This window comes from Coenobita brevimanus, chromosome 6, assembly GCF_032717465.1.
Source record: "Coenobita brevimanus isolate Jiangsu-jjx chromosome 6, ASM3271746v2, whole genome shotgun sequence".
NCBI lineage: Eukaryota > Metazoa > Arthropoda > Malacostraca > Decapoda > Coenobitidae > Coenobita > Coenobita brevimanus.
In genome coordinates, this window is record NC_136959.1 from 31,241,576 (window position 1) to 31,264,867 (window position 23,292).

Sequence of the window (23,292 nt, forward strand, 5' to 3'; positions counted from 1 at the left end):
CGCTGCACATCCATCTCTTCTCGACGGCCTTCATCACGGGAGTCACGAGCCTTGATGCTGTGTGAGATGCCATGGGGGGTGAGAGCAGAATGGACACTCCTCCACGGACATGAAGCAGTGCCTGAGAGACTGGGACCCATGGCCACTCCCCCAGGGGCCAACCCAACTGGGACTCTGAGAACTCTCTGTCGCCTCTACCAGCTTCTTGGACCCTTACACCTCTGGGCAGAAGTTACCCAAAATTAGGAGGGATGGCTTGCTGTCATCCCAGACACATCCTGGCTGGAGTTTTTCATGTAATTGTGAATCTCCTTATGTGACATATTTGTTCTGCCTGGTAGGGCCCTCCTGGACCTCACACACAGGTCAGTTGTCCTCTGGGTCTGGTTGTGAGATGCCCCTTGAGGGACAGTATTTCCCACGGGGATAGAAAACATTTAGTCAGCAGAGCAGTTATATGCCTGAGGATCAGATTACTGTCAGCCATAGCCAGGCTGGAAAGGGTGGACTGAATCTGATCACACCTGTGGTAAGGAGGGTCATTTGACATGTAGCCGTGGTAGAAGTGCTCTTGCATGGGGGCTGTGTTGCATCAGTGGCCTCCAGGGGGATGCCACCCTCAGGCCGGAGGTGACTGAGATGGATGGAATTGCCTTCCACTCACATGTAATCCCTGCCCACACTTAGAGCCTGTGCTGTGCCATCAGGGATATGACTGCTGACTGCCCACGTGGGTCTTCCTGCCTTTCTGTCAGGGTTGTCAGGAGATGAACTCAGCATGCCTGAGGACCCAACGACATTAGCGAGGCATGGCAGTCGCAGCACAGGGTTTAGCTCGTTGAGGCTGATAGCAGCTGAGGAGGTTGCTTTGGAGGAGTCTTACACGGTTGTGGGAGGGGCATTGGAGTGGGAGTGGGCCAGCACCAGGAAGCCCACCACCAGTGCCATGAGTGCTGCCACCACCAGCCCCATAGATATGCCAGCAATATGGCTCGAGTCCAGCCTGGCATGTGTGGCAATAGCCATTTTGATGCTGAGAGTGAAGTTAGCAGAGGCCATCCCAGCAGAGTTGATGGCCACACATCGCAAGGTGCCAGAATCTGTCTCCTGTGCTCCTGTGATCACCAGTCGGCTGACTCTGGTCCTGCTGGCCTCGTTGATGATGTATATTTGTTGTGGCCCCAGCCCCACCACCGACCCATTCACCACTGGCATCTCGTCCTTGTACCACATTACCCGCGGTGGTGGCTGGCCTTGGACTGGGCAGGCGACAGATGTGTTCTCACCTACCACACCCTCCACCTCATGCTCCACCGGCAGGATGCTGGGAGGGCAGGCAAAGTCCTCGTCAGTCAGCATCTGGAAGGTGTAACCAGCGATCCTCTTTGGGGAGTGGCAGGAGGGAGAGACGGGGTGAGGGATGCGTCTCTTCTCCAGCAGCCGCCACAGGGGCAGCACCCGGCAGTCACACACCCAGGGGTTGTCATGTACCTTCAGTCTATGCACCCTCTCCAGACTCTTCACTGCTGCAGCAGACAATTCTGACAGCTGGTTCCCCTGCAGGTCAATACTCTCCAGAAGAGACAATGGTCTGAAGGCCAGCAGTGCAATGGTCCTAATCCTAGCATGGCTCAGGTTTAGGTGTACCAAGGATGGGGTGTGGGAGAAGGATTCAAAGCGGATTTTATGGAGTTTGTTTCCCCCGAGGGACAAGTCTCTTAGTTTATTAGTGTAGGAGAGAGCGACTGCTGGAACGTCAGTCAGGAGGTTCTCACTTAGATCTAGCTCAAGGAGGTTGGTGAGGTGGGAGAAGGCTGTGGGATCAATGTGGCCAATCTTGCAGTCACGCAGGTAAATCTTCTGCAGGTTAATAAGCCCTTCACGCCTGAAAGCATGCTTGGGTAGAGTCTGCAGATTGTTTTTGGTCAAGTCAAGAACCTGGGTTTGAGGGTCCAAGCCATAAGGCACATTGTCCAACCCTTTGTTCTGGCACTCAGCCACATACCTGCCATTCTTCCATCCGCAGATGCAGACAGTGGGGCAGGAGGAGGAGGAAACCAAAGCCACCATGCACATCACCACCAGCCACTCCTGCAGAGGGCAGCCATCGTTCTCTGGCATGGGGCAGCGACTGGACAGCATCGTCTACACAGTGGGAAGGTGGGCAGGGCGATGTGGTGGGCCCTCAGCCACTCTTAGATGGGACGTAGCTTATGCAGGCACTTGGCAACAGCCTTTTTAATCCACTTGTTATGCTGAAGAATGTTTACTTACATTTTTTTTTTTCCAATTTCTGACAGACCCTTTTTATTCTACCTATTTAAGCAATAATTTCAATGCTTTATTCCTAAGCTACTGAGGGAATAATTATCGGAGTTTAGCATTTACACGCAGTAGCATCTCATATCAGTTGTAAGAGTGTTTCGAACTCAGATTACAAAATGTGTTTCAAATCAATTTCAAAACAGTTCCATTTATTTTTAGATCAGATTCTTTTTTAGTTCAGAATTTGAGGGTCACACTTACAGAACTGTTAACAGCAGTTCAGTTCAGTATCCTTTTAGTTCAAATTTCTAGTGTCTCGCCAAATTCGAAGCAGTGTTTTTGTTAGTTTCAGTATCACAGTTCGCCAAATTCGAAGCAGTGTTTTGGTGGGTTTCAATATCACAGTTCGCCAAATTCGAATCAGTGTTTTGGTTGAGTTTCAGTATCACAGTTCGCCAAATTCGAAGCAGTGTTTTGGTGAGTTTCAGTATCACAGTTCGCCAAATTCGAAGCAGTGTTTTGGTCAGTTTCAGTACCACAGTGCTTCTCTCTCTCTACAACGAATTAATACTTCCTTGGCGACATATTTCTGGTCAGCTGCCACGATTTAAAAGTTTGCCCTCGCACATTTATTTCATGATGATCTTTTCAAATCCTTACCTTTTTTTTCATTCCCTTTTTGCATTGCTGAAGTTTGATATTATTTAAGTTCCACATCCACTACTGATAACTTTAATGTGTACTTTAATCATGGATGGCTTGAATCCTTTTTTTATTTCTGTTGCGTTTTCAGAAATTCATTTTTTACGCGAAGTCACTTTAAAATTAACGTATCAAAAATCTGCTAAACTCTGAACTCCAGATTCATTCACCCCGTACGCTTTAAAAAACTGATTATCGCCGTTTCTCTAAAAATTAACTTTCATGTTCTTTTTCTGTTTTGTTTTCAGAAATCCATCTTTTTTTTTTTTCACAACGCCACTTTAAAATTAATGTACTAAAAGCCTGCTAAACTCTAAGGATGCATTCACCGCGTACGCTTTGTCAAACTGATTATCGCTGTCTCAAAAAATTCACCTTCGCTAAATTTGAGAAGGTTTAATATTGTCTTCTCTACACTAATGTTCGTTTTCACTGTAAGTTCTTCTGACCATCACCTTGAGTTTCCTTTGCCATCAATATTTCCATCAACTCGTCTTCGCTACACATCAATACTCAGGATTTATGTATGGTCAATATTATTCACCTTTACTTCTTACTGACGTGCATGCTTGTCTCCGTTCTTGCTAAGCCTGGAGAGACTCGATGTGTAGTCCCCTGTAAGAAAAAGAAAAAGAAATTAGGAGAAACGCATTGAGGTGGTTTGGCCATGTGGAGAGGATGGAGAGTGAGAGACTGACGAGGAGAGTGTATGTTGAGTGAGGTGGAGGGGGAGAGGAGAAACACACTGAGGTTGTTTGGCCATGTGGAGAGGATGGAGAGTGAGAGACTGACGAGGAGAGTGTGTGAGAATGTGGATGTGATAGGAAGCGTTAGGAGAAACACACTGAGGTGGTTTAGCCATGTGTAGAGGATGGAAAGTGAGAGACTGACGAGGAGAGTGTATGTGAGAATGTGGATGTGATAGGAAGCGTTAGGAGAAACACACTGAGGTGGTTTGGTCATGTGGAGAGGATGGAGAGCGAGAGACTGACGAGGAGAGTGTATGTGAGTGAGGTGGAGGAGGGGAGAGGGAGGGGGAAGACAGATGGATGGATAGGTGATCATGTGGAGAGGATGGAGAGTGAGAGACTGACGAGGAGAGTGTATCTGATTGAGGTGGAAGGGGGAGAGGGAGAGGGAGGCCAAGGATGAGATGGAGGGATGGAGTGGAGAGGTATTTGAGAAAGGGGGGTGTGAGCTGGGAACGGGGCAGTGAAATGACGAGGGACAGGGCGACATGGAGGCGATTTGTTTGTGGCCACCCCTTACGGGATTAAGGCGTCTGGCAATAGATAGATAGATAGACAAGAAAAATTATATATATTGAGATGAGACAATGGTTTTGGCCTAACTCAAATTCTCAGTAGGTATGAAAAGACGTGGAATCATATGCTACGTGTTTCAAAGGGAGGAGGGAGGGATAGCAGAGGGAGGGAGGGATAGCAGAGGGAGGAAGGGGTGAGGACAGGGAGGGAAGGAGGAAGGTGGTGATGGTTTGAAAAGTGGGATGGTTTAGAGTTAGACATAAAAATTCCTAAAGAAACTATGGCAACTAAACTAAACTCATTTTACTCTAACTTGGCCTAAAACTGCCCTCTCTGCTTGTTGAATTCTGAGCTGTGACAATAGATTAACACTATGATGCAAGTCACGAAGAACTGCTTTGAAAATCATGTACAAACGCAGCATTGTCGTATTCTGCCACTGAACTCCGTGAAATTAGATGAAAAGGAACGAAGATTTTGGCCAGCTTAAGATTAAATGGGTATAGCTATTGTAGTTTCGTTTGAACACTTGATTGCTCACCACAGGGGCATGAAGTACACAAGATGGTGGTGGATATAATTCTGATTCTGCTCAGTTTAATCTTATTTTCTGACAATTTCAAGTAAACTCTCATCCCTTTTCTGTCCAACTCTCTAATGCAAGAGTTAACCGATATGCAACAGGTCAGCTCTGGAACTGTCTCCCTCTGTCTGTATTTCCCCGTCTAGCAACAAACTCGCATCCCTTTTCTGTCCAACTCTCTAATGCAAGAGTTAACCGTTACTCCCAGTCCTTCATTTATGCAACAGGTCAACTCTGGAACTGTCTCCCTCTGTCTGTATTTCCTACTTCCTATGATCTCCAGTCTTTCAAACGCAGTGTGTCCAGGCATCTCGAAATGAACGGATCATGAATTTGGCTCTCTTTTGTATTGTTTTTGTTTTTTTCTTGTAAGAAATGGTTATTGCGGGCTCCTGGTCTTTGATTCCTTCTTCCTTGCATTAAAGAGAGAGAGAGAGAGAGAGAGACTAGCATAAGCTTTGTCACTGAATATGTCTCGAATCGCAAACATAAAATATTGAGAGGAATTACAGTACCATCCTTTTTACAAGACATAGACGTGGCATGATGATGTGTACTCTTCATGTGTGTGTGTGTGTGTGTGTGTGTGTGTGTGTGTGTGTGTGTGTGTGTGTGTGTGTGTGTGTGTGTGTGTGCGTGCGTGCGTGTGCGCGCGCGCGTGTGTAAAACCCTTAGGGGCTCAGTCTGGTTGCAGAGCTTAAACCCACCAAGCACCAGGCCTCACACGGTCATATGGTTACCACCCAACGTAGTCAATGCTTTCCTGGTTTGCGGGAAACCGTTTTATCTTGTCAGTCAGTGTAGTCATCCAAAAGGCCGCACCACATCGAGTGAGTGGATGGTGAGCGCTCCCAACTACCACTAATACACAAACATTAAAACTACTTTGGGTGCGGCGGGGGGGGGGGAGGGATAAGGTGAAAAGGAAGATATTTATTCTATACTATTTGGCCATGTGGAGAGGATGGAGAGTGAGAGACTGACGAGGAGAGTGTATGTGAGTGAGGTGCAGGGGGGGAGAGGGAGGGGGAGGCCAAGGATGAGATGGATGGATGGATGGAGTGGAGAGGTATATGAGAGAGGGGGGGGGGGAACTGGGAGCAGGGTAGTGAAATGGTGGAGGACAGGGAGACATGGAGACGATTTGTTTGTGGCCACCCCTTACGGGATTAAGGCGTCTGGCAATAGATAGATAGAATATTTAACACCACATACAATAACTTTATAATCCTTTCCCAATCAACTGTCTCAAGAATGGTGATCAGCATTCTCTCCCCCCCCCTTGACAAAATCCTGGCAGCGCCCCCCCCCCTCTCTCTCTCTCTCTCTCTCTCTGGACCGTACCGCTTCCCTAATTCCATAAAAAGGCTGAAGGAATCAAATTAGTTTCACTGTTCCTTAAATATCTTCGAAAAAATAAATTCAGAAATGTTTACGCGGATACCTACCATTGGCGTTAAGTAGATCAGTTGCTCTACTATTGATGCATGCGATGTCAAGAAGTCTGTACGTGGTGGTGCTATTTAGTCTAGGTGGAGCAGCTGCGGCATCCACCCCGGAGACAACCCTCCTCATATTTCCCCGCACTTCTCCGTGAGGCAGGAAGGTGGTGCTGGTGAGGCCTTGTCCACTGTATTGTAGCGTACCTGTAGGGCGGACCCGCATTAGTAGTGCCTTACCTGTGGTCGACGGGTCTGGTCAATCACACAGGTCAGGGTTTAGCATCAACTTTAACTCAAAAATCACATAATTCCTCGTTTTCTTTAGCATTTAAGAACCTACCTACGTCTGCGCGTTTTTTTTTTTTTTACAGAACAGAAAGGAAAAAAAACGAATAATAAAATAATAATAATCCATACTGTTAAATAATCAGTTATCGCTAAGCTATCACAAGGACATGAGATAATCCCGGAGTTCATTTCAGCAACAGGTAGGGGACAGTAGCGGTGATAAAAAGCGTCCCCTCCCCTCTTAACCCGGACCCACCCTTTCTACACGCCAGTCACGATGGGAGGGAGGGAGGGAGGAGGTGGGTGAGAGGGGGAAGGAGGAGGGGGAGGTGCCAGAAGGGTGGGGAGGAAGGCGAAGGAGGGTGGGGGCTGTGAGGGGGGAGGAGGAGAAGGGAGGTAGCGCCGACGTGGTAAGGGCGGGGCTGGACTGACAGATTGAGTTATTTTTAATGATTTCGAGTCTACGTTAATTATTTCCTTCAAGTCTCAATTCTATAATATTCCAAATCAATTTTTTCAACACCCACTCCTTTTCCTGACTAATTCGGCCCAAAATGTTGCTCTCTTCGTCATTCTTTTCCAGTTTTTCGTGACACAGGCTTTTTTTCCGTAGCTAGGTATTATCGTCACTTGTTTCGTGGGTATGTAACATCACGAAATGGTAAAATAGACACGAATGGAAGGGAATAGGGAGTGGAAGGAGAGTCAAACGTACCCACACTTGCAAGTCACGGGCCGTACTGAGCTGGCCAGATCGATTCGCGAGGGCTGGCTGGAGATAATTGCCAGACACATCCAGACTGTGGCTCTCCCAACACGAGAATGTATATACAGGATCTATCTATCTATCAGTCTATCTACCTATTGCCAGACGCCCCAATCCAGAAAGGGGTGGCCACAAATAAATCGCCCCCAGGTCGCCCCGTTCCCCGCCATTTCACCGCCCTGCTCCCAGCTCACACCCACCTTCTCTCATATACCTCTCCACTCCATCCCTCCTCCTCATCCTTGGCCTCCCCCTCCTTCTCCCCCCTTCCACCTCACTCACATACACTCTCCTCGTCAGTCTCTCTCTCCATCCTCTCCACATGATCACCTATCCATCTGTCTGTCTGTCTACCTATTACCTGACACTTTAATCCCATAAGGGGTGGCCATAAACAAATCGCCTCCACGTCCCGCTGACTTCAACCATTTGGCTGCCCTCCCTGCAACTCACAGCCCCCTCTCATGAAGCTATCTGATCCATCCTTCAGTTCTATCCCTCCATCTCATCCTCTCCTCCACCTCACTCACATCCTCTCTCCCAGTTAGTCTCTCATTCCCCATCCTCTCCACTCTGTCTCATGCTTGATCCCAGCTCTCTCTCTCTCTGCCTCCACCTCACTCACATCCTCTCTCCTAGTTAGTCTCACATTCTCCATCCTCTCCACATGGCGAAAATCAAAGTAACACACACAAAGGCATAAACACACACACACACACACACACACACACACACACTCAAAGTAGGCCCCGTCTGACTTCACACACACACACACACACACACACACACACACACACACACACACACACACACACACACACACACACAGCCTTCCCTCCACTGCGTGATTCATGTAGTGTCTGTTTTTGATATCGCCTGTAGGTGCTTCGAGGAGGAGGGGAAGGCCAAGGATGAGATGGAGGGATAGAGTGGAGAGATATATGAGAGGGAGGTGTGCGTTGGAGGGAGGGCAGGCGAATAGCAGGAGGGGGAGGGCGACATGGAGGCGATTTGTTTGTGGCCACCCCTTACTGGATTATGGGGTCTGGCAATAAATACATTATATTCGTTTCCTATATCCTTTTCGCTCTAACTTGGTGCTAGTCACGAGGAAGTGCTATGGAAACGATGGGGAGCTGTAGTATTTCCAAGGTGAGAGAATTCCCTAACGCCTCCTTCCAAGCGATTTATTTTGCTTATACTAACACCTCTTCCTTAGCGATTTATTTTGCTTATACTAACACCTCTTCCTTAGCGATTTATTTTGCTTATAGTAACACCTCTTCCTTAGCGATTTATTTTGCTTATATTTTACCACCATTCTCTGCGCAAATAACGTAGAATAAGATATTATCCAGCCCATCCCAAAATAAATCGGTAAGGAAGAGGTGTTAGGGAGCTTCCATAACCGCCGACAACACGAGCCTTGGATCCATATTGATACAGCATTTTATAATGGAGCGAGAGACTGACGAGGAGAGTGTATGTGGGGGAGAGGGAGGGGTAGCCTGAGGATGAGGTGGAGGGATGAAGTGGAGTGGTATATGAGAGAAGGGGGTGTGAGCTGGGACCAGGGCAAAGAAATGGTGGGGGACAGGGCGACTTGGAGGCGATTTGTTTGTGGCCACCCCTTACGGAATTAAGGCGTCTGGCAATAGATAGATGGATAGATAGATTTTATAATTCCCTAACACTTCTTCCTTAGCGATTTATTTTTGGATACGGCCGTCATATCTGACCACGTTATTTATGCAAAGAACGGTGATATTAGAGTGACTGAAGTAGCACAGAAGAGGATGGCAAGGTGTAATAAGCAAAATAAATCGCTTAGGGATAGGTGTTAGGGAACTTCCTTAACTTAAGAAAGTACAATCCCAAATTTAACCCCTGAATAAGCTGTAGTTTCTCAAAAATCCTGAAGGACTATCTGAATTTGGCAAGTTATTTATTATTATTATTATTATTATTATTACTATTATTATTACTATTATTATTATTATTATTATTGTTATTGATATTATTATTTTGTGGTAGGTGGGGGCGCTCACCATCCACTCACTCTATGTAGTGCGCTCACGGGTGTCTGCCCTGTCCTCTCCTCCATCCTTCTTTCCATCCATCCTCTTCTGTCTTTCTTTCCTTCATTCTTTCCTCGTCCTTCTGCCTACGGGTGACTTTACACTCCCTCTTCTGTCTTTCTTTCCTTCATTCTTTCCTCTTCCTTCTGCCTGTGGGTGACTCTACATTAAGTGACAAGCCAAATGGTTTCCTGTACACCAGGAAACCATTTGTCACGCTGGGTGGTAACCATATAACCAAATTTTGGCGCCTGGTGGTTTAGTGGGTAATTATTGTGCTCCAATCGGACTGAGCCGGTGAAGGTTTATATCCAAGGGATGGTTGGGGTTTATTGCTCACGTAATGCCACTCAGGGATGAGGGAGGCTGGTCACTCATCTTAAATGTCAGGACCAACTGCCTAACCCCGGGCACCTACGCAGCTCATGGGGCAAAGTAGGATTGAATGATGGATGGATGGATGGATACTGTATTATCATGATTATTTTAAAATCGCAATATTTCAGAGGAGGTGGTTTGGCCATGTGGAGAGGATGGAGGGTGAAAGACTGACGAGAAGAGTGTATGTGAGTGAGGTGGAGGGGGGAAGAGGGAGGGGGAGGCCGAGGATGAGATGGAGGGATGGGATGGAGAGGTATATGAGAGAGGGGGGTGTGAGTTGGGAGCAGGGCAGTGAAATGGCGGGGGACAGGGCGACTTGGAGGCGATTTGTTTGTGGCCACCCCAAAACGGGATTGAGGCGTCTGGCAATAGATAGATAGATAGATATTTATCCGCGAGAGCATTCAAACTTGGCCAATTTTGTGGAAGTTATTTTTTTTTGTGAGGAAGAAGGAACCAAAGGCCAGGAGCCCGCAAAACAGTGCCCTCCAAGAAAGAAACAAAAACAATACAAAAGAGAGCCAAATTCAAGACCCGTTCATTTCGAGATGCCTGGACACACTGCGTTTGAAAGACTGGAGGTCATAGGCAGCAGGAAATACAGACAAGGGGTAGACAGTTCCAGTCGTCAGCTTGTGGTCAGATATGGTGGCAATCCGTCAGTCAGATCTCCGGATATATGCAACACGGAACAGTAAGTCAGCCACGTATTCAAATCACCGCTGACACTAGGAAACTGAAATTTAGTACAATAGAAGCCCTAAGGTGACGCAGGCCGGAAGGGAGTATGGTTCCAATTGGCTGATTATTCTCTGAGATCGCCTGGGGTCAGAATTGGGACGGTTGCTGGTGGGATGTCAGCTAATTTCCCATAAAAAGGATTAAACTTAGAGCCACCAAGCGTAATGGACTTAAGACTGTGATGGCCTGAGGTGACGTGCACAAGATCAGTGACCAAAACCTCGAGGTCCTTTTATAGCTCGGCTTCTGGTTGGCAGTGACTGTGGCAAGCTTTTTATTATCAACATTTCCCATCTTCCTTCCTCTCTCTCTCTCTCTCTCTCTCTCTCTCTCATAATTTTGCACATTGCACCTTAACATCCTTTTGTGTGTGATTTATATCGTTTTCAGATCGCTATAGATTGGCATTAATAATTAAGGGTATACTGAGGTGTCATAGCATAAATCGCTACGGAAGATGCGCTACGAATCCCAGCATGACGTAGATTACCGTAACACCTCATCCTTAGCTATTTATATTTGACTCCAAAGATATACAGCCTCCCTCACCTTACTATTGACTTCATTGTGTGTGTGTGTGTGTGTGTGTGTGTGTGTGTGTGTGTCCGACTCTGGACATAGGATTACAAGCCCTTTCCCTTGAGACCCAACAGTTGTCCTACGTACCATACACCTCTACATGTCACCGTTCCTTCCTTCCTTCTCTCCCCCTTCCTCTTTCCTCCTTCCTTTCTCTCTCTCCTCCTCCCCTCTTCTCCCTCCTCCGCCCTTTTCCTTACCTCTTCCTCCCTCCTCCTCACCTTTCTCATCTCTCTCTCTCTCTCCCTCTTCATTTCTCTCCTTCCTTCATCCCTTTCGTTCATTCATTTCCTCCCTTTCCATCCTCCCTTTTTCCATATTCCCTCTCCATTCCTCCTTTTCCCCTCCTGCCCCTGCTCTCTCTCTCTCTCTCTCTCTCTCTCTCTCTCTCTCTCTCTCTCTCTCTCTCTCTCCACATATAGGTAGTCGGTATATAGGAACAGCCTCAATAAAAGCAAAATCAGCAGGTTTGTCTATAAATACTTTCGTTTCCGCTATAAAGTTGCCGTGCTCTATAAACGCCTTAAAAGAAAACGGTATATTTAGGTTACACTTTATTCAATTTTAATTTTGACTCTATAGCCCGACGCCCTAATCCCGCAAAGGGTGGCCGCAGACAAAACGCCTCCGAGTCTTTCTGTCACCCACCATTTGACTGCCCTCCCCCCAACTCACTCCCCCCTCCCTCATATACCTCTCATCTCCATCCCTCCACCTCATCCTCAGTCTCCCCCGCCCTCTCCCTCCCTCCACTTCACCTACTGTGCCCGTATTCTCTTTGGGTAAGGAAGCTCCCTAACACCTTTTCCTATGCGATTTATTTTCCTTGGTTTCCTTCATATGGCTTTTCAATATCAACATATATTGCATGAATAACACTCAAGAATATACTAACGGAGCAGGATCAGGAATAAATCGGTAAGGAAGAGGTGTTAGCATGCATCCTAGCCTTATGAGACCACCACCCTGTATTAATAACTATACTAGCTGCCACGAAAAGTTAAGAAGGTACGAAAAACACGCATAAATCGCTAAAAAAACGCTATTACGGTCTCCAGTAACTTGGCGATATTTCACCATCTCTTGAATATTGGATTGCAAGAGGAGTGCACCGTTCGAATATGATGCTAGTCACGAAGAAGAGCAATTAAGGTAGCAGATAGAGATAGAGATAGAAAGAGAGAGGTAGAGATAGAGATACAGATATAGAGAGAGATATAGATAGATAGAGAGAGAGAGAGAGAGAGAGAGAGAGAGAGAGAGAGAGAGAGAGAGAGAGAGAGAGAAATAGCCCTAGATGCAAAGAGGTAGATGGAGATATAGATAGACAGATAGATACATAGAAATATAGATAGAAATAGGTAAAGGGAAATTGATAGAGATAGACATATCGATAAAAATAGATAAATAAAGAGATATAAAGGCAGATAGATAGACAAATGGATAGATAGAGAAATAGTCATAAATAGAGACAAATAGATGGAGATAGATAGAGAGAGAAATAGATAGACAGATAGATAGATAGATAAAGATGGAAGTAGACGGAGATATAGAGAGATGGATAGAGATAGAAATACATAGATAGAGATAGATGGAAATAGAGATAGATGTAGATAGATAAAGATGGAAGTAGACAGATATATAGAGATAGATATAGAGATAGAAATATATAGATATAGATTGAGAGAGGTAGATAGAAATAGAGATAGATGTAGATAGATAAAGATGGAGCCTGGCAGGGCTACTGGTGTGGCATCAAGGCGTTCACACCACACTCCACCTGTGACCCTCCCCCACCACACCACCACCACCTGGCCGCAAAACAGTCGCCACAGGGGTTTTAGCTTCGGTCTAAACCCGGTCCACGTTCCTTCCAAACCCCTCATAACCAAGGGGTGGATTTATCGAAGGCTTCACCCCGTTTTTTGTGGATAGTTTTCAAAAGTGACGGTTTCTTTTGGTTTTTGCGTTCATCATCATCATCATACATCTCATCATCATCATTTTCCTCCTCCGCCCCCTCCTCAGCATCATCATAAATATCCTCCTCGTCATCTTCCTCCTCCTCCTCCTCCTCCTCCTCCTCCTCAGGGAAGGAAGAGGTAAGGGTCATAAACTTAGCACATCTTTATAACTGTTCGTGCCAGAGGTATTGTTCTTTACAGTACCAAACATACCCCTGATGGTGTCCACACAGTACTCATTACACTTACAGTTGTCCGACCCACAAAATCTGGGAATTAGACAGATTTTACGATCCGGATCATACTTCCCTTGTCCTCAATTGCACGTACTCTTAATTCCTCTCATTTTCCACTGGAGGAGGTTAAGGCCTGACTCATATAATGGCCTGCAGCCCCCGCCACCCACCTGGCCTTCTCCATGGCACGGGTTTGCTGTTCTTCGTGAGCATCGGGCCTCACTTGGCTCAAAAAGCGCCCCACAGCACGGGTTTGGGCAGAAGGAGAATCGTGCACACCCGAAGGGGCTCTTGTCGTCATTGGCCCGAAAGTCCCCCTCAGGCTTTTGTAATGCCGGTTCTGTTGAGTCCCACTACACCATGTCGGCCAGATAGGACACGCGGTGCACTGTACACCAGCACATGTACAGCCAGGCCGTGGACGTGAAGTAGTAAACAGCCAATATGTCTTTGTCACTGGCTTCTCGAATGTTCTCAATCCCGCGTCTGTCTGAACCATCCGTGTTGCAAAAGATTTTCTGTGAATGCTTACCGCAGAGCCCCTGTCTCTTGCCCTCCATACGAGTTACAGCGTCGTATTTTGTGCTGAGCTGGAGCTTCTCTGCCACACTTGATACATAGGTTATACAGTGGAAAAAGCTTTGGCTGCAGTATCTTGTCGCGTCCAGATGAGAGGTGGCGGCAGCCTGAGGCAAGCGTTGTGTCAGAGGATGCACAATATCCGTCTCATTCAGTACATCTCTAACCGTAGTGCGCAAAACACGCAGAAGAAAGGCAGCAGCTAACACCAGCAGTCCCATGTACTTTTATCCCTTCAAACCAAATTTATTATAGCCTACGTCTGGCTGGAATGGGTGGAAAGTTGGGATGGTGTCAGGGGAAGGTTTGGGTTGGTCTGTACACGTTGCAGTTAACCCCTTAAGCAGACGACCTGTACTGGGTGCCCCTTAAGCAGACGACCTGTACTGGATGCCTCTTAAGCAGACGACCTGTACTGGGTGCCCCTTAAGCAGACGACCTGTACTGGATGCCCCTTAAGCAGACGACCTGTACTGGGTGCCCCTTAAGCAGACGACCTGTACTGGATGCCCCTTAAGCAGACGACCTGTACTGGATGCCCCTTAAGCAGACGACCTGTACTGGATGCCCCTTAAGCAGACGACCTGTACTGGATGCCCCTTAAGCAGACGACCTGTACTGGGTACCCCTTAAGCAGACGACCTGTACTGGGTGCCCCTTAAGCAGACGACCTGTACTGGATGCCCCTTAAGCAGACGACCTGTACTGGGTGCCCCTTAAGCAGACAACCTGTACTGGGTGCCCCTTAAGCAGACGACCTGTACTGGATGCCCCTTAAGCAGACGACCTGTACTGGGTGTCCCTTAAGCAGACGACCTGTACTGGATGCCCCTTAAGCAGACGACCTGTACTGGATGCCCCTTAAGCAGACGACCTGTACTGGATGCCCCTTAAGCAGACGACCTGTACTGGATGCCCCTTAAGCAGACGACCTGTACTGGGTACCCCTTAAGCAGACGACCTGTACTGGATGCCCCTTAAGCAGACGACCTGTACTGGGTGCCCCTTAAGCAGACGACCTGTACTGGGTGCCCCTTAAGCAGACGACCTGTACTGGATGCCCCTTAAGCGGACGACCTGTACTGGATGCCCCTTGACTGGATGCCCCTTAAGCAGACGACCTGTTCTGGGTGCCCCTTAAGCAGACGACCTGTACTGGATGCCCCTTAAGCAGACGACCTGTACTGGATGCCCCTTAAGCAGACGACCTGTACTGGATGCCCCTTGACTGGATGCCCCTTAAGCAGACGACCTGTACTGGATGCCCCTTAAGCAGACGACCTGTACTGGATGCCCCTTAAGCAGACGACCTGTACTGGATGCCCCTTAAGCAGACGACCTGTACTGGATGCCCCTTAAGCAGACGACCTGTACTGGATGCCCCTTAAGCAGACGACCTGTACTGGATGCCCCTTAAGCAGACGACCTGTACTGGGTGCCCCTTAAGCAGACGACCTGTACTGGGTGCCCCTTAAGCAGACGACCTGTACTGGGTGCCCCTTAAGCAGACGACCTGTACTGGATGCCCCTTAAGCAGACGACCTGTACTGGATGCCCCTTAAGCAGACGACCTGTACTGGGTGCCCCTTAAGCAGACGACCTTTACTGGATGCCTCTTATGCAGACGACCTGTACTGGGTGCCCCTTAAGCAGACGACCTGTACTGGGTGCCCCTTAAGCAGACGACCTGTACTGGATGCCCCTTAAGCAGACGACCTGTACTGGATGCCCCTTGAGCAGACGACCTGTACTGGGTGCCCCTTGAGCAGACGACCTGTACTGGATGCCCCTTAAGCAGACGACCTGTACTGGGTGCCCCTTAAGCAGACGACCTGTACTGGGTGCCCCTTAAGCAGACGACCTGTACTGGGTGCCCCTTAAGCAGACGACCTGTACTGGGTGCCCTCTTGACTGACGCATTCGTCTTGGCCGCACCACCAATCTGCCTGGCGCGGTGAACGGCCTTGTAAAGAGATGGTGGGTTGGTTTTGGCTTTAGCTGTGCTCTGGCCCCTCTCATCTTCAACCTCCTCCTCCTCATCCTCTCTCTCCTTCTCTCCTTCCTCCTTTTTCTTCTCTCCTTCCTCCACTCCTTCCTTCCCTCCTTCCTCCACTCCATCTTTCTCTCCTCCCCTTCTCTCTTTCCTTCCTTCCTCCTCTCCTTCCTTCCCTCCTTCCTCCTCTCTCTTCTTCCCTCCTTCCTCTTCTCTCTTCTTCCCTCCTTCCTCTTCTCTCTTCTTCCCTCCTTCCTCCTCTCTCTACTTCCCTCCTTCCTCCTCTCTCTACTTCCCTCCTTCCTCTTCTCTCTTCTTCCCTCCTTCCTCCTCTCTCTACTTCCCTCCTTCCTCCTCTCTCTACTTCCCTCCTTCCTCCTCTCTCTACTTCCCTCCTTCCTCCTCTCTCTACTTCCCTCCTTCCTCCTCTCTCTACTTCCCTCCTTCCTCCTTTCTCTCTTTCCCTCTTTCCTCCTCTTTCTCCTACCCTCCTTCCTCTTCTCTCTCCATCCCTCCTTCCTCCTCTCTCTCTCCTTCCCTCCATCCTCTTCTCTCTCCTTCCTTCTTTCTTCCTCTCCCTTTTTCTCTTCTTCTTCCTCTACCTACCCCTCCCTTTCCCCCTCTCCCTCATCCTTCCCTTCCTCCTCATCCTTACCCTCCTTCTCATCCTCCCCCTCCTACTCATCCTCCCCACCTCCCTCATCCTCTCCTTCCTCCTCTCCCTCATCCTTCCCTTCTTCTCCTTCCTCTTCACCCTCATCCTCCCCTTCCTCCTCTCCCTCATCCTCCCCTTCTTCTCCTTCCTCTTGTCCTTGCTCCTCTGTCTTGTGCCCTTATTTCTCCTCTATGCACACCACCACCTAATTCTCCTCCTCCTCATCGTCCTTGTCCTCCTCCTTCTCCTCCTCCTCCTCCTCCTTGTCATCCTTCTCCTCCTCCTCCTCCTCCTCCACATCCTTCTCATCCTCACCTAATAATTCCTAAAGCCATTATTTTCCCTGCCTCCCCTGCACCTCCAGTCGCCACTCTGTTTGCCCGTCCCAGCCTAGGTCTCTCCACGCGCTTCTTTCCCTCCTCCTGTCTCTCTCTTGTCTCACGTCCCTTCCTTTCAGTCTCTCTCGCATCTCCCCTCCTCCTCCTCCTCCTCCTCACCTCGGCTTCTCCTCCCTTCCTCACCCTCTTCTCTCCTCCTCCTTCCCTCCCTTCGAAGGCCACGAAGACTATAAAGTAAGAATGTAGCCGGGGCAAGAGGAAAATGGTGACATTCTTATCGGACTGGTGGAATTGTAAAGCTGTGTGTGTTTAAAGGTGAAGCGTTGAGTCAGGTGAGTCAAATGGTCTGGAGGAGGAAGGAAGGACCAGTGAAAAGAGTAATGAGTAAAGGATAATGACTAAGAGCAATACAGTGTGACGCGCCGTACCGTAGTGATGATGATGACACTGGTAAAGAAGGGTTGATGGTTGTGGTGGTGATGGTGGTGCTGACTCTGGTAGTGGTGATGGTAGTGGTGATGATAGTGATGATAGGTGCAGGCATGATAATATAATACTCATATATACATATTATTTATATTTCTATATACTTTATCTATGTTGTTTATATCTTATATGCATCATATACAGTATATTACCTGTATTATCTATATTTATTGCCAGACGCCTTAATCCCGTGGGGGGTGGCCATAAACAAATCGCCTCCATGTCGCCCTGTCCAACTCCGTTTCACTGCCCTGCTCCCATCTCACACACTCTCCCTCATATACCTCTCCACTCCATCCCTCCATCTCATTCTCGGCCTTCCCCTCCCACTACCCCTCCACCTCACTCACATACACTTTCATTTGTCAGTCTCTCACTCTCCATCCTCTCCACATGGCCAAACCACTTCAGTGTGTTCCTTCTAACGCTTCCTATCACATCCACATCCACACCACAACACTACTTCCTCATTCGTCAGTCTGTCTCTCCATGTAACTCCACAGGCTCCTCTCCAATAACTCATTGCCACTGCTCTCACTCTTGACTTGTGTTCCACCAACAAGGTCCCTTATATAAATCCTTCCAGAATATAATCGTTTAGTAGAAGGCAGAATGAACCTGTATGTACGTCACCTGCAATGACGGAGGTTAAGGGAAAAAATAAAAAAGAAAGAAAAGGGTATGTTTTTGAATATTGCAGAACCCCGTAGATGGCAGGCCGTGGAGGGATGGAGGGGGAGAAGGTGGGAGGGAGGAAGGAAGGGCGTGGAGGGAGGGAGGGAGGGAAGAAGGGGGAAAAGGAATTTGTGCCGGCTTTATGTGGAGAGAAGGAGGGAGGAGAGGAGGAATAAAGGGGGATGGAGGTAGTGAGGGACGGAGGAGGGGGAAGGAGAGGTGGAGGATGGAAAGAGGAGGAGGGGAGGTAGAGAGGAGAAAGGGGGCTGGAGGAAAGGTGGTGGGGGTCGGAGAGACGGAGGAGGAGGGGAAGTGGGGGACGGAGAGAGGGAGGAGGAGGGAAAAAAGTGGGGGGGGCGGAGAGAAGGAGGGGGTTGGAGGAAACCACTGTCTTCAATTGGACTGAGATCCAAATTAAAATAATCCTTAACATACATATACACTCACCTAATATTCATAAATATGTATGTATTCTTATATCCCAAAAGAAAGACGGTACAAGTAGCCATTATCTTGACGCTAATCATGAGAAATGGAAATTACACATACATACATAAATACATACACATACATGAACACATACCGTACACACATCCATATGAATTAATATATATACACACAAAAAAAAAAATACGGAAGCTACATAATGGAGAGGAAGGGCCGAAGTGGAGGGGGGTGGACGGGAGGAATGGAGAGAAGGGGGTTGGGGAGGGAAGGAGGGGGTGGAGGGAGGTACGTTTCCCTTAGTCGCCGGCTCATTCAGAGTTGGGCCGTGCTGGCCGAGGGGCATGCGACTCTTTGGGTAAGTATAATTTCCTTTTTCGTCCAACAAATTCCTTTAATAATGTGTAATCTAGTTTACTTTCATACGATAGAACTTTTAAAACTTCTGACTTGGCTTGACGTTAATAGAAGTCCGGTAAACTTGATTTTGTGGAATATTTAACCATCAGCGGCTTTTAAGTCCTTCGTCCCATATGCAAGCTTCACTTTTGATTTTTCTCCTGTAGCTTTTATTCTCTACCTCAGTGTCAGAATAAGATCGTAGCATGGTCCTCCACACTTCCCATTGCACTTTATCGTGACTAGCAGCCCATATGGTGTTAATGTTTATAGAGATGGGCTTTAAAGATGGCGACGGTACCAGCAGCAAGCAAACTTCGTGAAGCGTAGATTTGTAGTTTTGGAAATGATGCCTGTTTTCATTTAACTGATGTTTTTCCCCAAAGTTTCATATTCAGGGCATAATTTGGAGTTAATAGCTTTCCAAATAGCTTTCCAAAATAGTGGTAGTAGAAAGCATAAAACCACGGACTTGAGTTATTTTAGGTTTGCATATATTTGGAATTTCGAGGGATAGCCTACAAATGATGAATATAACTAATTTTTTTCAGTGTCTAATTTCAACCGACGAAGTTTGAATTCGTGACCAAGATGAATTCAAGCGACCAAGAAGACGGGGGTTGGAATTCAAACGACTAAGACTGGTTTGAATTCAAGCGACCAACGTTTGAATTCAAGCGACCAAGAAGACGGGGGTTGGAATTCAAACGACTAAGACTGGTTTGAATTCAAGCGACCAAGAAGGTTTGAATTCAAGCGACCAAGAAGACGGGAGTGAGTTAATGTGACCAAGAAGACGGGGGTTGGAATTCAAGCGACCAAGTAGACGGGTGTTGGAATTCAAGCGACCAAGACGACGGTTTGAATTCAAGCGACCAATAGTGGTTTGAATTCAAGCGACCAATAGTGGTTTGAATTCAAGCGACCAATAGTGGTTTGAATTCAAGCGACTAAGAAGACGGGGGCTGGAATTCAAGCCACCAAGAAGACGGGTTGGGGAATTCAAGATCAAGACGGGTGTTTGGATTCAACGGACGAAGGCTTTTCAGTTAAGTATTTTTTTTTCTTCTCACGCTTTCGGCTCAGGGCAGTTGGAGACGATTTTGACTAGTAACCAAGGAGACTCACTTGTAAATTTTCAGTTAGTGATGGAATAGTTTGGAATAGTTTTAATTAGTTGTACTCCCTATCCCCTGAAAGGAAGATAGTGGAGGGAAGCCAGCCTGCAGTCCACTGGGTTCTCTGAAATAGAGAAGGGTTCAGTGGAAAAGCTAACAGGTTTTTCAGATGCTGTGCTGTAGCTAACCTTTAATGTATTTTATTTGGCTGTGTAGAGAGGATAGACAGCGAGAGTGTGTGAGTGAGGTGGAGGGGGGAAGGGGGAGGCCGAGGATGCGTTGGAGGGATGGATGGGAGAGGTATATGGGAGGGAGGTGTGAGCTGGGAGCAGGGCAGTGAAATGGTGGGGGACAGAGCGACATGGAGGCGATTTGTTTGTGGCCACCCCTGACGGAATGAGATTTTAATCAGGAGACAAACTAGATGGGTTAGTTTTAATCCTGCACTACCAGACATGGCCATGTGAATTACTCTTTATAGTAGCATGGTTCAGATTGGCAATGAAGCTCCCTAACACTTTTTTATAAGTAGTTTATTCTTAGTCCTTGCCATGTAAGTGCTGCCATTATTGCCATACACCGCATAAGTATTTTGGAAAACTATTAATCAGCTCCCTAACACCTTTCCCTAAGTAGTTTGGTTTATCCTTGCCCTATATATCCTGTCATTATTGCCATACTCTGCATAAATATTTTGCAAAACTATCAATCAGCTCCCTAACACCTTTTCCTAAGTAATTTATTCTTACTGTCTTGTATAAATCCTGCCATTTTTGCCATACTCTGCATAAATATTTTGCAAAACTATTAATCAGCTCCCTAACACCTTTCCCTAAGTAGTTTGGTTTATTCTTACTGACCCTGCCATATAAATCCTTCTAATATTACCATACTCTGCATAAATAACTTCCAAAAAGATATTAACCAGAACTCCCTAACACATTTTCTTAAGTAACTTTTTTTTTACTCATACTGTGCTGTTAGCTGTATAAATCCTTCCAATATTGCCATACTCTTCATAAATAACTTCCAAAAGGATATTAATCAGGTCCCTAGTAACTGTTTCTAAGTAATTTAATTCCTGCTGTTATATAAATCCTTCCAATATTACCATACTCTGCATAAACAACTTCTAAAAGGATATTAACCAGCCATAAAAAAATAAATCGCTAAGGGAAAGATGTTGGGGGAGCTTCCTAATTGCGAATACCTGTTCACATTAGTTTACAACTTTGAATAGGGAAGTTACATTATAATAGAGGCATAGACAATATCAGGGAGAAATTATTACATGTTTAGGGATTTTGTAAATATTGTGATTGTAATTGCGGTACAGGTGAGGTTAAGTATTGTGATTGTAATTGCTGTACAGGTGAGGTTAAGTAATGTGATTGTAATTGCTGTACAGGTGAGGTTAAGTAATTGGGGTGTTGTTGGAAGACAGACTAAGAGGGTGTATGTAGGTGGAGGGAGGGAGTCGAGAGGTATGTGAGGGAGGGGGGAGGACAGTCAAATGGTGGGTGACAGAGCGACTTGGAGGTGTTTTGTCTGTGGCCACCCTTTGTGGGATTAGGGCGTCAGGCTATAGATATGGTATAGTTAAAGGACTGGATGGATGGTGGATACGCTTTATAAAAAACTATTGGTGACACTTGTATAGCAGAGTATATAGCTTGGGGCAAAATAGCGACTTGGAGGCGTTTTGTCTGTGGCCACCCTTTGCCGGATTAAGGTGTAGGGCTATAGATACGGTATAAAAAACTATGGTGACACTTGTATAGCAGAGTATATAGCTTGGGGCAAAATAGCGACTTGGAGGTGTTTTGTCTGTGGCCACCCTTTGTGGGATTAGGGTGTCGGGCTATAGATATGGTATAGTTAATGGAGGACTGGATGGATGGTGGATACTCTTTATAAAAAACTTTGGTAACACTTGTATAGCAGAGTATATAGCTTGGGGCAAAATAGCGACTTGGAGGCGTTTTGTCTGTGGCCACCCTTTGCAGGATTAGGGCGTCGGGCTATAGATACAGTATAGTTAATGGAGGACTGGATGGATGGTGGATACTCATATAAACAAATATATATATATGGTGACACTTGTATAGCAGAGTATATAGCTTGGGGCAAAATAGGCTTAGCTTGACACACCTGGCTGGCAGCACTAATTTAGGTGCAGTTGTGGCCATTGTTGTATCGGTGTCTGGTGTAGTGGATGGTCGTTTAGCTCTGCCTGGCTGTATAGTGTTGGCACGTGTTTTATCTCCTGTCCATGGAATACCTAAGCCATTGTCAGGTTAGGTAATGCATAATAGCAAACACAGCATCGTTTATATATGCTTACCCATCAGTACTTACCTATGAATGTGAGAGTAAGGGAGTAAGGTTTCCCCCAGTACAGAGCAGGTGCCTCAGTGGTAGTATCATTTAAATATGCTTACCCATCAGTACTTACCTATGAATGAAAGTAAGGGAGTAAGGTTTCCCCCACTACAGAGCAGGTGCCTCAGTGGTGGTGTTTGATTACAGACTGTGAGGTTGAGAGTGCGTGCCCTGCCTGGGTAGCTGCCTTACTGGGAGGGGTAACACTCTCCTGTCACCCCAGCAGGGCTATATGATCTATCTAGGTCTAGCTCAGGGGAATAACCACTTTCCCCCACAACAACTCCTTGACCATCCTTACTGGTGTATCGTTGGTATCGTTTATAAAGGCTCTAACATTCTGGCATTCATTGGCTTTGGTCACCTAATGGCGGCTGTCCCTGCTGCCCAGTCTGGCAGCCTCCTTGTTCAGTCTTATCCCTGAGGTCACACTGACTTTGTTGCAGGTTTTTTTGTGGTCTGCCTTTCACAACCCTCCCCCTGACGTTCACACTTCATTTTGTGCAGCCAGTTGTCATCCCCCATCCTCTTAACATGCCCACATGTCAGCTACAGTACAAGGAATATGGTTACAGAATACAGCCCAGTAAACTGTGTGTTAACATGCCCACATGTCAGCTACAGTACAAGGAATATGGTTACACAATACTGCCCAGTAAACTGTCTGTTAACATGTCCACTTGTCAGCTACAATACAAGGAATATTGTTACAGAATACAGCCCAGTAAACTGTGTGTTTGCAGATATACTTTATAGGTAGATCAGGTTTCAATTCAGCAACAGTTTATTAGGGATATAGAACAGTGTTATTAACCAGCTGTGGGTCCACATGTCAGCTACAATACAAGGAATATGGTAACAGCTGCCCAGGCAAACTATTAACCAATGTCAGCTACAGTACAAGGAATATGTCAGCCCAGTAAACTGTCTGTT

General features: G+C 46.9%; 1 protein-coding gene across 1 annotated transcript; it reads right to left on the reverse strand.

The window, feature by feature from the left end:
* Positions 1-219: 219 nt before the first annotated feature.
* LOC145401886 (leucine-rich repeat, immunoglobulin-like domain and transmembrane domain-containing protein 2) lies at positions 220-2,155 on the reverse strand. Its single transcript, XM_080273997.1, is given in 1 exon segment — positions 220-2,155. A coding segment is annotated over 1 exon segment (1,674 nt). The 5' UTR covers positions 2,143-2,155; the 3' UTR covers positions 220-468.
* Between the last annotated feature and the right edge of the window lie 21,137 nt (positions 2,156-23,292).